Source organism: Pelodiscus sinensis, chromosome 5, assembly GCF_052426305.1.
Source record: "Pelodiscus sinensis isolate ZL-2025 chromosome 5, ASM5242630v1, whole genome shotgun sequence".
NCBI lineage: Eukaryota > Metazoa > Chordata > Testudines > Trionychidae > Pelodiscus > Pelodiscus sinensis.
In genome coordinates this window covers 127,412,516-127,426,848 of record NC_143056.1, presented here as the reverse complement: position 1 = coordinate 127,426,848, position 14,333 = coordinate 127,412,516, and the positions used below count along the sequence as shown (strand labels likewise).

The 14,333-nt window shown below is 49.0% G+C and overlaps 1 protein-coding gene across 1 annotated transcript; it reads left to right on the top strand.

Annotated features, from left to right (window-relative positions):
* Nucleotides 1–8,090: 8,090 nt before the first annotated feature.
* Nucleotides 8,091–11,045, top strand: LOC102449712 (mas-related G protein-coupled receptor member H-like). Its single transcript, XM_075926061.2, has one exon. It carries the CDS (start codon nucleotides 8,141–8,143, stop codon nucleotides 9,101–9,103), a length of 963 nt encoding a protein of 320 aa, XP_075782176.2. The 5' UTR covers nucleotides 8,091–8,140; the 3' UTR covers nucleotides 9,104–11,045.
* The last annotated feature ends 3,288 nt before the right edge of the window (nucleotides 11,046–14,333 follow it).

The following is a 14,333-nucleotide window of genomic DNA, read 5'->3' as shown; positions in this document are numbered from 1 at the left end:
GGCGGGTGCCCGCCTCTTGCGGCCCCTGGCAGGCTCCTGGGAGCTGCCAGCCTTGTCCTGGGAAGAGGCGGAGGGCTGGCTGGCAGCGGGTGGCTGGCTCGTGCCATGCCAGGTGCAGGGTCTGATGGCTGGGTGCTGGCCTGTCTATGTCACTCACACCTGTCTATGTAAGCATATGCTAATTGCTTGCTCCGAGCCGTGGCGGTTTTGTCACAGCCCACTCTTGAATTCCTGCCAGAGGGAATGCCCCGCCCTTCTCCCTGCAATCCCACCATCTTTTTTCAGGCCCCTCTTCCCCAGGATCCCTGGCCTCCTCATCCATGCACCCCTGCATCTGCAGCCGGTCTCTTTCCAGTCCGCGCCCAGAGACCATCTGTACACGTTCGTGCTCCATATGTTACATTTCCTAACCCTCCTGTCCTGCCCCAATACCATATGGCTGGACTATGTAAGGGTATGTCTACACTACCACCCTAGTTCGAACTAGGGTGGTAATGTAGGCAACCGGAGTTGCAAATGAAGCCCGGGATTTGAATTTCCCGGGCTTCATTTGCATAAAGCCGGGCGCCGCCATTTTTAAATGTCCGCTAGTGCGGACTCCGTGCCGCGTGGCTACACGCAGCACGAACTAGGTAGTTCGAACTAGGCTTCCTAGTCCGAACTACTGTTACTCCTCATTTCACTGGGGACGTCAGCTGGTGGCTCCTCCATAGAGCCATGAGCATGGGTGTGTACTTTGCGCAGTTTACCTCCGTCTCTCACGCCTGCCCCTTCTGTGGTGCGAGGGAAAATCAGGCACCTGCCTCTCTTGAATGCACCAAGTTGCAGCCCCTTTTCTGGCTCCTCCAGAACCTCTTGCTGAGGTTCTGGCTGCACTGTTCCCCTCACCTCTTTTTTTACGTGCACCCCACCCGTGGCCCCACAAAGTTGCGAGACCTCCTCATCAACCTCCTCCTGGCCCTGGAGAAAGTCGCTAAATACAACACCAGAAGGAGGACGCTGGATGTGGGGGAACTCTGCAACTGGAGGCTATTTCCACTCCTTCCTTGTGTCACGAATGCAGGTTAAGATCCTCCGTGCAGCATCCACCGTCTCCATGGACAGCTGCGCGGGGCAACGGGCACTGTCTGGGTTCTCTGCTCGGTGTCCCCAGCCTCTTCCCTCATTTTAAACCTTTGACCCACATCCCTTGACCCTGTTTTTCATTATTTGTGCCCTGTAATCAAGTAAACTTTGGGTCCAGTTGTCCCCCCACTAAAACTGGGGTAGGGCCCTTTAGAAGTGGACGCCCACACTCTCTTGAGTTCAAATAGTGCTCACTCCAGCCTGACTAGACAGATAAGCCATTTCTCCTTGTAAAATTGAGCCTCAAATAAATTGTCCAATGACTTCTGAATCCCCTTTCCACTGCCCTGTGCCAATCAAGCCCTTCGTATTGATAATATGACCAAAATAAGGACGAGAACATACAGCCTATTTTTGCTTTATTCAGATGAAGAGACTCTGACCATCTTTGGTAACATTTCAGATGCAGAGGCTCTAACAGAGATTGCCTATCAAATGTGTCTGCAGAAAGACTTCTTCATCAAAATAAAATCCTGACGAAAAAAAACTGCTTTACAGTTGTATGCTCCGGAAATGTGGGCTACATCTACACTGGCATGATTTTCCGAAAAGGTTTCCGTTAAAAGAGTTTTCGGAAAAGCGTGTCTAGATTGGCAGGATGCTTTTCCGCATAAGCACTTTTTGTGGAAACGCATCTGTGGCCAATCTAGATGTGGTTTTCCGCAAAAAAGTGCCGATCGCCATTTTTACGGTCGGGGCTTTTTTTGGAAAACAGTACTGTGCTGTCTACACTGGCCCTTTTGCGCAAAAGTCTTTCGGAAAAAGACTTTTGCCCGAACAGGAGCAGCATAGTATTTCTGGAAAAGCACTGACAATCTTACATGAGATCATCAGTGCTTTTCCAGAAATTCAAGTGGCCAGTGTAGACAGCTGGCAAGTTCTTCCGCAAAAGCAGATGATCTTGCGGGAAAACTTGCCAGTCTAGACACAGCCGTGGTGTTTTGCCTTTTGCCCATAGAAAGATGCCATGTGCTTCTCATATGCATGATGTCAAAAGAGTTGGACACTTTACAGCCCCAGAGTTTGGGCATTTCACTTGGTGGTGACATTTCCTAAGTAAAACATCACTTGGAATTGAAAGGACATGCGAGAAGCTGCCCTTGATCTGAATGGATTAGCTTTTGGCTTCCCCATTTCAACATGAGAAACTAAAGGTGTGTCTGAACTACACCTCTCTCGCGGCAGAGAGATGTAGATTAGGCACATGGACATTGCTAATGAAGCAGGGATCTAAATATCCGGTGCCTCATTAGCATGAACATGGCCGCCACTTTTTTTCGAAATTGCGTTTAAAAACAAAACGGCAGTCTAGACGCAGAGCTGTTGAAAATAAAGCCTTTTTCGACAGATCTTGTAAACTCATTTTGGAGGAATATCGGATCTGTCGAAAAAGGCTTTATTTTTGATAGATCCTCGTCTAAACTGCCATTTTAAAAAAACCAACTAATTTTTGTTTTAAGTGCTTTATTATTTTTCTACTTTTTACACCCTAAAATGTCATCGCCTGCTCAGCTATGATTAAGTTGCAATGGTAGAAAAACATTTTGTGTGTCTGAAAACTGTAGGTACTCGGGTTACCTATAATTTTTTTTATAAAAGGGGTACTTTATAAAAAAATGTTGAGAAACACTGTTCTAGATCATCCCTCGCAGATGTTTTTCTAACCTGCTCTTACGCATGTCAAATGATGGAGATTCCACAACTTGCCTTGGCAATTTATTCCAGTGTTTAACCACCCTGACAGGCAGGAAGTTTTCCTGATGTCCAACCTAAACCTCCCTTGCTGCCATTTAAGCCCATTGCTTTTTGTCCTGCCATCAGAGATCAAGGAGAACAATTGTTCTCCCTTCTCCTTGTAACACCTTTTTAGATACATGAAAACAGCTATCGTGTCCGCTCTCAGTCTTCTCTTGTCTAAATTAAACAAGCCCAATTTTTTCAGCCTTCCTTCTTAGGTCACGTTTTTTAGACCTTTTAATCATTTTTTGTGCTCTTCTCAGGGTCTTCTCCAATTTCTCTGCATCTTTCTTGAAATGTGATGCCCAGAAATGGACAGAATACTTCCCTTAAGGGCTAATCAACACATAGTAGAGCAGAGGAATGACTTCTTGTGTCTTCCTCGCAACATTCCTGTTAATGCATCCCAGAATCATGTTTGCTTGTTTTGGCCATAGTCTTACATTACTGACTCATATTTAGCTTATGGTCCACTATAACCCCTAGATCTCTTTCTGCAATACTCCTTCTTAAACAGTCATGTCCCATTTTGTATGTGTGAAACTGATTGTTCCTTCTTAAGTGGAAAAATTTATTATGAAATAAAATAAAAAGAAAATTAATACTGCAATATTTTAGTAAGCATTTGGGATCTTATATGTATCTGTTTCTTTGAGGCTTGAACCAAAATTGTCCTTTTTCTTGACATAGCAAACAAAATCTGTTATCGTTAATACTGACATATGGAATGAAAGTTGTTACAATTTATGCCCATGTATGGAAAAAAAACGTTAGAATCTTTATATATGCAAATTGTATCAATAGTCTCTTTTGTGTTGTGACTTGTAAAACATATTTAAACATTTTGTTTTGATGCGAGAAATTATTTCATATATATTATTTATTTAGGAGACCTCTAATCACAGTTACTGGAATGAGACCTATAGCCACTAGTTGGCACTGCCAAGTTAGATGATGGGGCCGATACTTGCTGCTGTTCAGAATTATGTTGGACGTGTGAAATTTGATCCTCATAAGCACATACAGGTGATCTGCTTTCTATCTGCTACGTAATTTAGTTTTGTTATTCTTCATAAGACTGAAGCCACACTCACAGTCAGCACTGGAAGCTTGACATCTGTCCAACCGTTGGGACCCTACATTGCAGTGGTCGGCATTCTATAGAATGAAAGTCTCCATTTTCTGCAACTTTCTCATCATCTCTGCTTCATGTTTCTCTGAAATTATGTATTTGTAAACTTTGTAAACGTTGTATTGGTTCCCAATGCACTCCTTCTCCTCCTCTACAGTCTTTTGGGCCGATGACCTCACTTGACTCAGGTCCAACATTTTTCTGTATTTGTCAACTAGCTTGCTAATCTTTCCAGTGCCAAATTCATACCTGATTTGATGTGATGAAAGTGAGGCAAAGTCAAAAGATGCCCATGCATTTAATTCATTCTTTGCAAACCTCTTATTTAGATGCTCTCACAGCAGGGAGATAAAATGTAGAATAGGTTCCCTGTGGAATTGTTCATCTGCTGCGCTTGATGCAGTTATATTTTTCATAATGTTGCTCTAAGGCAGTGGTCACCAACCAACAGATTTGGATCTACTGGTAAATAATGGAGCCTCTGTCCGGGGATCCTGACTGGTTTTGGTAGGACACTCTCAACCACTGGCACTTCAGTTGCTCCTTCCCCCACTGTCTGCTACTCCTGCCCTTTGCCTTGGAGCTGCCCTCTCCCTCCTGGGAGCTTCCTTCTGGCTGTGCAGGATGTGGGAGGGAGAAGGGGGTGGGCTGATGTCAGGGTGTCCTTCCTCCCCCCACACCTGTAGCCTATTCCTACACCCAGAGAAGAGGATGGCGGGAGCTTGGCAATGCAAATGTCTGTCGCTCACACACCGAGTGTGTCTCTGTCATTCCCACAAACACCAACTGTCCTTCCCTCTCATCTCCCGACCTAACACACATGATGGGGGGAGGGAGGGTTGTTAATTCTAGTACTGCTTACAAAGGGGATTATATTTTTATTTTTGACAGGTCTGTGCATTACGTAACTTTCATCTCTTTCTTATGCTTAAATATAACCGTTGAGTTATGAGTTCTAACAAACCTCACCTGTCATGGCTGAGTAATTATCCCTGTGCTAACTGCTTCTCCTGGAAGTGGCTGGCATATCCATGGAACCCCTGAGAGAGGCAGAGCAAGGGGTCTCCACAGGCTGTCCTTGCCGGCAGACACCGCTCCTGCAGCTCCCATTGATCAGTAACAGTGGCTAGTAGAAGCTGTGGGCTCAGTGACTGTAGATGAGGGAAAATACATGGTGCCATTGCTCTATATACCAGCTGCTTTCAGGAGTGGTGCAGGGCCAGGGGTGGAGTAAGCCTTCCTTAGCCCCACTGCTCCGTCACCTAGAAGCCATCTCAGTTGAATGGTGCCCAGCCAGAGCCTGGTCCTTGAACCTCTGTCCCAGCCCCGAACCTCCTCCTGCACCCAATTTCCTGCCCCAGACAAGAGTCCTCCTGCACCCAAACTCCTTTCATGAGCTTGCACCCTCAAAACCCTCCTGAACTCAAAACCTCCACCCTGGGCAAAGCATGGAGACCTGGCCACAATCCAATGCCCTTGACCCAAGGCCAGAGCCTGCACCCCAAACACCTACCCCAGCCTGGTGAAAGTGAGTGAAGATGGGGGAGAAAGAGGGATGGAGTGCGCAGGGTGAGGCGTTTGAGAAGGGGCAGGCAGGATGTGCTACAGGACTGTTTGGGTTTGAGGTCGATCTTACTTTGCACTTACATTGAAAACACGAATTTGTGGTTAAAGAGGTTGGAGAGCATCAACTCTAAAGGTACGTCTAGACTACATGCCTCCGTCGACGGAGGCATGTAGATTAGCCAGATCGGAAGAGGGAAATGAAGCCGCGATTAAAATAATCGCGGCTTCATTTAAATTTAAATGGCTGCCCCGCTCTGCCGATCAGCTGTTTGTCGGCAGATTGGGGCAGTCTGGACGCGACATGCCGACAAAGAAGCCTTTCTTGATCGGCACAGGTAAACCTGGTTTCACGAGGCTTACCTGTGCCGATCAAGAAAGGCTTCTTTGTCGGCACGTCGCGTCCAGACTGCCCCGATCTGCCGACAAACAGCTGATCGGCAGAGCGGGGCAGCCATTTAAATTTAAATGAAGCCGCGATTATTTTAATCGTGGCTTCATTTCCCTCTGCCGATCTGGCTAATCTACATGCCTCCGTCGACGGAGGCATGTAGTCTAGACACACCCTAAGAGCCTGTTTCTCCGTGGTACGGTCCTCTCATCTAGCGGATCCAGGCCCTTGCTAACTGTACAGCTTCCATTCTTAAAAAGCTCTTCTGAAAGCATTTGGTCAGTTCTGCTAATTCATGTAAGACGTTTTATACAGCAACCATGAAATGGTAATTAGTGTTAGAGAGTTCAGGCTGTACGTAGCTATTGGGCCATTATTTTCTGAGATTTTCTATTCAAAATATTTAGGAAGAGTCTCATAATTATAAATCAAAGCACGTACAGCAAAATCTCTAAATAGCCACTTTACTTCATTTGGAGGTTTAAACAATAGTCTCATTTTTGGTTACTGAAATTGTCTTCTTCTGACTGAGGATCTGCAAAACAAAGGGTTTTCAAAAGTGTTCCTATTGTCTTCATCATTGGCCCTTCCTTCCACGCATCAACTAAACCCAGGTCTTTTTGATGGTCTACGCAGTGTTGTGCTGTGAAATGCGAGATGCATGGCTTAAGTTGTGTGGCAACACCCTCATTTTTCCCTAGCATGACTGCAGCAGCGACTGAAGTGAACATCACAATTTTCATCCCGTCCAGTTTATTCCTGGTGTAAACGTCGTATTTTTTGCTGGACCAACCAAACCTTCCTCCTTAGTTACACTACGGAGAACTGCAGTAAGATACGGAGCATGGAGGCTTCTGAAAAAAGCAGCATGAAGCTGGTTCTTTACTTTTTAGTTGAGAGCTGCCGAAGTGGGATTTGAAGGGATCCAGCAAGGTCACACTGCGGAGTGGCTTTGAAGGGAGGGTGGATCTCACAGAGGAGGCAGAAAGCCCCAGGGCTAACCCAATGGAGATGGTCAATTAAATTTCTACAGTGCTCAGCCTGGGAAACTCCGCTCTGGGATGGAGATTTCCCCACATCACAGAATCAAAGAACAAACTGCTAATTTACTAGCATCAGGAAAATATGAACATATGTGACCCTGCCCAAGGCTGCATTTATCTGACCCATAACAGCTTCCTACTACATCGATCTCGTCTGATTTAATCTTGGACCAGCCACTTCCTCCTCATTTCAGGGACTAGGACCAATGTGCAGAGCCCTGTCCCTTGATGCTATCAGACCACCCAGAGACACAGCGTAGCATAGGACTGATCTGAACACAGGGACCAAGGGCAGGCAGTATTGTTCCTCTCGGGGAGAAGGGGTCCCAGGCCCTACTCCCCCCTTTCTGCTCTGAGCCCCTTCTCTCAGCCTTACAGAACAGAGACTGGCCCATTCCTCAGACCACAGCCTGGTGTAGTTCTGCCTACCCCTTTGCTCCCTGAGCCAGGCTCCGGGTGGTTTCTATGCCGCACCCTCCAGTGTGGGCAAGACAGTTCTCTTCCTGCACTTGCAGGTGCTGGGTGCAGAAGCTGCACCGGGACTGGCAGGCACATCCTCCACACCTGGGTAACATGATTGCTTAGAAAACGTGCCCAAGAAGATCCTCCCCAGAGAATTGCAGTGAGTGACCATGAGACACTGAGATTCTGAAGTGGATCCAGCCCAGCCTGGCTCCTGTGAACTCGCAATTTGGGCCCCAGGGAGGAAGGCAGGTAAGGGACGGCTGGAAGGATTCACTGATCATTGCCACCACTGATAGATTAGACAGGATTATTCTCTTTCTCTCTCACTATCGTCTCTCCCTCCCCCGCCCCCGCGTGCTGCTTCCTGAGCATCCATGGCCAGCCAACACTCTGTCACATTTCTGTCTCTCTGTCCTTGTCTGTCTGTCCAGCTCTCTCCCTGGGTTTAATTCTGTCCAGACTGCTCCCCAACCCTTGGGCCTTCCTACGTGTCTCTGTCTCAGCATCCCCCAAAGCCACTGGATCAAGTGGTCCTGGGCAGGAGGCTGGGGAGGGGCTAGAACGAGCAGTGATAACACAGCATTGGGGGTGGGGTCAGTAGCTTATTCTCCCATCTGTTCTCTGCCACCAGGAGTGTGCGAGAGAGGGAGAGCGGGGACACCGGCATCCCGCAGCAGCGGTTCCATGATGGCCGAGCTGAGCACAGAGACTCTGCCAGCAACATCTTTTGGGAGGGATCATACACATACAGATAACCACACTGGATGCGCAAAGCTCCATGCCCCTGAGGTGACCATCAAGAGTGTCAGCCTGCTCATCTGCCTGTTGGGGCTGGTGGGGAACGGGATCGTCATCTGGTTCCTGGGCTTCCACATGAAGAGGAACCCCTTCACCGTCTACGTCCTCAACCTGGCTGTCGCCGACTCTGGCTTCCTCCTCTGCTCGGCTGCCCTTGTAGCTCACAAGGTGGGAAATCAGTATTGTGACAGTACCGGAGTTGAGGTATTCATTATTTTTACAGTGCTGTGTTTCTGGACGTACAACACCAGCCTGTACCTCCTGACAGCCATTAGCATCCACAGGTGCATGTCCGTCCTCTACCCCATCTGGTACCGATGCCGCCGGCCACAGCACTTGTCTGCCATCGTGTCAGCCCTGCTCTGGGCTTTCTCCTTCCTGCTCTGCTGTTCCCTTACTATTTTTTGTATAGGTCTCACACAGGAAAGCTGTATCACTTCCCTGCTATTCGTCTTTGTTCTGAATGTCCTGATATTCTCCCCCATCATGGTTCTGTCCAGTCTGTCCATGTTCATCAAGGTGCGACGGAGCTCCCAGCGGCGCCCGCCCGGCAAGCTCTATGTTGTCATCCTGCTCACCATCCTCTTCTTCCTCCTCTTCACTCTTCCTCACAGTGTTGTGTTTTTCCTCCCTTCCCATGGTATATTTCTGGACAACTGGTTATTTGAGGTGCTGGCCTGCGCAAGCAGCAGCATCAACCCAGTCATCTATTTTCTAGTCGGGAGCTGCGGGAAGCGGCGATTCTGTGGCTCTCTCAAACTCGCACTCCAGAGGGTTTTTGAAGAGCAGGCAGATTCCAGAGAAGACAGAAACGACCCCAGCAGAGACACAATGGAGACGTCTGTTTAAATCCCTTCAGCAGCCAGCCTGGGAGACCCTTTCTGGGCATGGAGATTTCCCTAGGTTCCAAAAAGGGAAAGGCCCTTCCTAATTCTTCCCCACCCCTGCCCTTGTGTGGATCCCCAGGGCTCCTTTGCTGCTGTCAGCCACCTATAGTTCTCCCGCTGCCTGATCTGGCTCCCGCTGGAATCAGTTTGGAAAGTCCAAGTGACTTGAGTGGGAACAAGTCTCAGGGGCATCACTGTGTTAGCCTGAGTCTGCACAAACGATGAGGAGTCTTGACACCTTAAAGACTCTCAACACAGGGGAAGTGGCTTTAGACAGCACAACACTAGGCTCTCACCATGGTGATTTTGGAGCATCGGCATCAGGCCTCATTAGCAGATAAGTGCAAGCAGAGTGAGTAGCAGATAGTAATGGTCTGTTGGGCCAATGGAACAGGGGTGAGTGGTTCAAATATCAGCTGCAGCCTCTAGGTGCAGGGGCAGCCCCGGAGGCTCTGCACACTGCCCTCCCGCCCACAGGCACCCCACCCTGCAGCTTCCGTTGGTCACGGTTTCTGGCCAATAGGAGCTGCGGAGTTGTCCTTCAGGGCAGGGCTAGTGCACAAGCCTTCCTGGCTGCTCCAAGCCTACCCTACCCATGGTCCAGGCCGGGTTCTGGCAGGGACACTGTGCTCAGTTCCATCATGGAAAAACCTCTGCTGCAGGTACAGGTCTCTCTCTGCCACCCTCTCTCACACACCTGTTAGCAGAGAGTAGGTGACTGGAACATCCCCGGCACTGTGTTCACAGATCATCCCCGCCGCATAGGACCACAGAGTCAGAAGGCACTGCCAGTTCAATCCAATGCCAAGGGATGTGGCCAATGAATGGGAGTGAGAAATAGCCAGCGTTATTGCCCGGGAGGGATGAAAGAGCCATGGACAGGGACCAGCTTGGACAGAGAGAGATGGGCAGACTGAGGAGGAAGAAACAGACAGGGGAGGGGCTGTTGGCCATGCCTGGGCAGAGAATGGCAGGTGGGATAGATGTGGAAGAAGCAGTGGAGCGTGAGAACAAGTTCTTGTTGCAAGGGGATGTGGATTGCAACTGCTTTAAACACTAAGGAGAGGGGATCACCACATAGGAGTGTAAAGGGTTTGTTTATTCAATTAAAACTGGGAAGGGAGGGGAATCTCACTCATCCACTCAATCACACTTACAGTCCCAGGCAGGATGATAAGGCAAGCAGAAGGCAGTTCATATTTGATCTTCCCAAGTTGACTCCTAATCTGGTCCACTGGCCAGGCGATCTGAGCAGAGGGCGTTCTGGGAGGCTCCACTTGATAGTCAACAACCACTGTGTCTCTGTCCCTCTCTCCTTTAAGGATCAGCCACATGCAGCCTCTGAGTCTGAGCCTCTTGGGGCCGTGTTCACTCCCTGCTGGGGGCGTGTGCATTGTTGTTTACTCCTGCTGTTTACCTCAGACATTCTTCTGCACTCACTCAGGGAAGGGCTGGGGGGTTAACAGACAACACTCCAACAGTTTAGGGAACCAAATAACATTAACAGGTGAGAAAGAACAACCACCATTTTAACTCTCCCCTCCTCCTCCTTTGCCTCCAACAGTTCTGGCTGATTAATAATTGACCAGGACTATTCCCCTGCCACTGCCTGGTAGTGGCCAACGTCCGGTCTCCCCCATCCCCGCTCTTGGCAGAGGAATGTCTCCCCACGCTGGGGAGAATGGAGGACACAGTGTACAACATCAGGAGGTCTCGTGCTCCCTGGGGGTGTGATAACATCAGGCAGTAACGGGGCTCAGCGCACTGCTTCCAAGCTCCTCAACGAAAATGAAATGATGTTCTCAAGATAGGGCTCAGGGGACAGATATCACAGAAAGCCGCCCTTATCGATGTCAGCAGGGTCTGAAGAAATTCTTCCATTACAGCCAGCCAGAAAGGGAGAGAAACCCTGGATGTGTCTATGTAAATACAGTTTACGCCTGCTTTGCTAGATGTGTAAATAAACTTGGAGGGACACTTCCATAGTTCTGTGAGATTAAGCTGGGGAGGGTAGTCCTCTGAGTCAGCCGGCTGCATGCCTTCCAGGTGCAAACTGTAAGATTGGTTCAAGCTGTTCATCCCTCCCTCCCCGTCTCAATGATAGAGCTAAAGACAGGTTCCATAAGGAGTCTCTTTTGTTATTTAAATTTACTTCGGTGGATGTTGGACTTTCTTGTGGCTAGACTGTGTTTTGGGCCAAGAGCTGAAATCACTAGGTTTGGCCTAGAGCCAAATCTACCAGAAGCCGGCAGAAGCAGCAAAGCGGATGGTGATAGAGCCAACAGGTCGGTGGCAGAAACATGAAACGAGCAGCCAGGAAAGCAGCGGCAGCACGATGAGCAGACAGCAGGTGGGTGATGCAGAGGCATAATGAGAGGCTAGCAGGGCGGATGGGGAGTGACCAGCGGAGTGAGGAAGTTGCCTCTTTACCTCCTGCCACTCAGGATGTCAGGTGAGCTCTGGGCCTGCCCTGACCAAAGGCAGCAAGTGTGAGTGGGGTGCAGGGAAGGGTTGGGCATGTGAAGGGGACATTGACATTGCTGGACTTACGAAGCTGAGAGGAAAAGGTCTTTGCCCAGCCTGCTTGGGGTGGGAAGGTTACTCATGGATTTGGTTATGAACTCTGTGCTGGTTTCCCAAACTAATGCCAGGTAACCTACCTCCCTTTTTATTAAAAATTTATTTTCCCCGCTCCGACTCTGTGGCTACGTCTACACTGGCATGATTTTCTGAAAATGCTTTTAACGGAAAAGTTTTCCGTTAAAAGCATTTTCGGAAGCATGTCTAGATTGGCATGATGCTTTTCCGCAAAAGCACTTTTTGCGGAAAAGCTTCTGTGGCCAATCTAGATGCGGTTTTCCGCAAAAAAGCTCCGATCGCCATTTACGCCATCGGGGCTTTTTTGTGGAAAACGCTACTGTACTGTTTACACTGGCCCTTTTGCGCAAAAGTCTTTCGGAAAAAGACTTTTGCCCGAACGGGAGCAGCATAATATTTCCGGAAAAGCACTGACAATCTTACATGAGATCGTCAGTGCTTTTCTGGAAATTCAAGCGGCCAGTGTAGACAGCTGGCAAGTTTTTCCGCAAAAGCAGATGATTTTGCGGAAAAACTTGCCAGTCTAGACACAGTCAGAATGTACGAGTGGGGAAGCATTTCCCAAGGGTGCTGTGTGATTTTCCCAGGTTACAGGTGTAGTAAGATGAAGGCCTAAAACATAAGTCCTTGTAGCACAGACCTGGTGTGAGGCCTAACAACAGACTAAACATGGGTAACATAAAGCAAATAGCTTCTTTCACACTGTTGTTGGACACCCTGCCGCTCCCCTACCTCTAGGACAATCAGGACCCAGGGTTGGAGGACGCACAACGTCTCCTCCCCCACCAGCAGCGTGTAGCGTGTAGAGTTAATTGGCAGGGTTGGCTCTAAGCACAGCCTGCCCTTTGCAAGGTGGAGGCAGGGTGGCAGGAGACTTCACATGCTCTTCCCACCTCCAGGCCCTGATTGACCTGGGGGCAGGCGGGGGAAAGCACAAAGTCTCATCCCACTACGAGAGGCGCAGGCTCCTAGAAGGAACCACCAGCTGTTCAGAAAAACTGGTGGTTCTCTCTGGGGGGCAGGAGTAAGGACTTCATGTGCCCCTCCCCTCCAACTGAGGCCAATCAGGAAGCAGGAAGTCTCCTGGCCCTGCCTCTTCTGGCCAAGGCTCCACCCCTTCTGCCCAAGCCCACGCCCCTTCCAGGGCAGCCCAGGGCCACTTCAGAAATTTCTGAAGGCGCCACCCTGGGTAAATTTATTGCCTGCTCCTGATTTAAAGACTTCTGAGGTACTGAGGCTATAATCTCAATGTTAACGAGTATGGAAATGAGTACTTTCTTAATTACTCGTTTCCTCTCTGATTTTTCCAATTAACTTATTCCTGTGGTGTTTCAAGCATACAGACTTCCACATGGGTCAGCAGCAGTCGGACCCTTTAGCTCCATCCACCGCACTGACGGCTGCCCTCTGAGCCAGCGCACTCACTGCCAGCAGGAGTCAGTTGGCATGCGCCATGTGGCCTTCCGCTGCTGGCCATGAGACACACACTTTACCAGAGGGTTGCACAGCTGTTTGGCATGAGCAGAGGAACAGTGAGACTCACGCAGGGTGGGTTCTCCTCCAGGCTAAGACTCGCCTGCCTCTGTCTCCTCCCTCAGGGTACATCTACACTACAGCATTAATTCGAGTTAACTTAATTCGAAATACTTAATTTGAATTAAGCTAATTCGAATTAAAGCATCTACACACAAAACCTATTTTGAAATAGCGTTTTGATATTTTGAAATAGTGCGTCCACACTGAGTGGACCCTGAACCAAAGTTAAGGCTGGCCGGAACCAGTGCTGGCAGGGCATCAGGTTAGGACAGGGGTTGTGTCTACATTGGCGCAATCTTGTGCCAAAGCGGCCGCTTTTGCCCAAAAACATGCTGCCTGTCTACACTGGCGGGGAGTTCTTGTGCAAGAACACTGACATTCTAATGTGTGAAATCAGTGCTTCTTGCGCAAGAACTATGATGCTCCCGCTCAGGAATAAGCCCTCTTGCGCAAGAGGCCAGTGTAGACAGGCAACATGAATTTCTTGTGCAAGAAACCCCAATGGTTAAAATGGCCATCGGAGCTTTCTTGCACAAGAGAGCATCTACACTGGCACGGATGCTCTTGCGCAGAAGCACATCTGTTGCGCAAAGGCACATGCCAGTGTAGACGCTCTCTTGCGCAAAAACTTGGTTTCCAGTTCACCCTGTCTCTTCATTTCCCCCTCAAGCCCACTCATTGACTCCCCCTCTCCAAGCCCCTTACCCCAACCCACTCCTCCTGCACACAGCTCTAGCTCTTCTCTCCCCTGTATTTGGATCAGGCTGCTTCCTCCTCCTCGCTGCCTTGGTTCCAGCTTTGAGAGTATTGAGAACACACAGTAGCAAGAACTGCTAGGGAAGTCCTGCTTGTTGCCGCAGTCCCAGGAATTGAAAGGACATGCGAGAAGCAGCCCTTGATCTAAAGGGACTGAAATGTCACTGCCAAATGAAGTGCACAAGCTGTTTGGTTATAAAATGTTCAAATCTTTTGATGTGATGAGTATGAGAAGCACACGGCATCTTTATATGAGCAAAAATCAAAACGCTGCATTTATTGAGCATACAATGGTAAAGCAG

What these genes read in the sequence shown, in the direction of transcription:
- LOC102449712 (XM_075926061.2), top strand. Translation starts at nt 8,141, where the DNA reads ATGATGGCCGAGCTGAGCACAGAGACTCTGCCAGCAACATCTTTTGGG.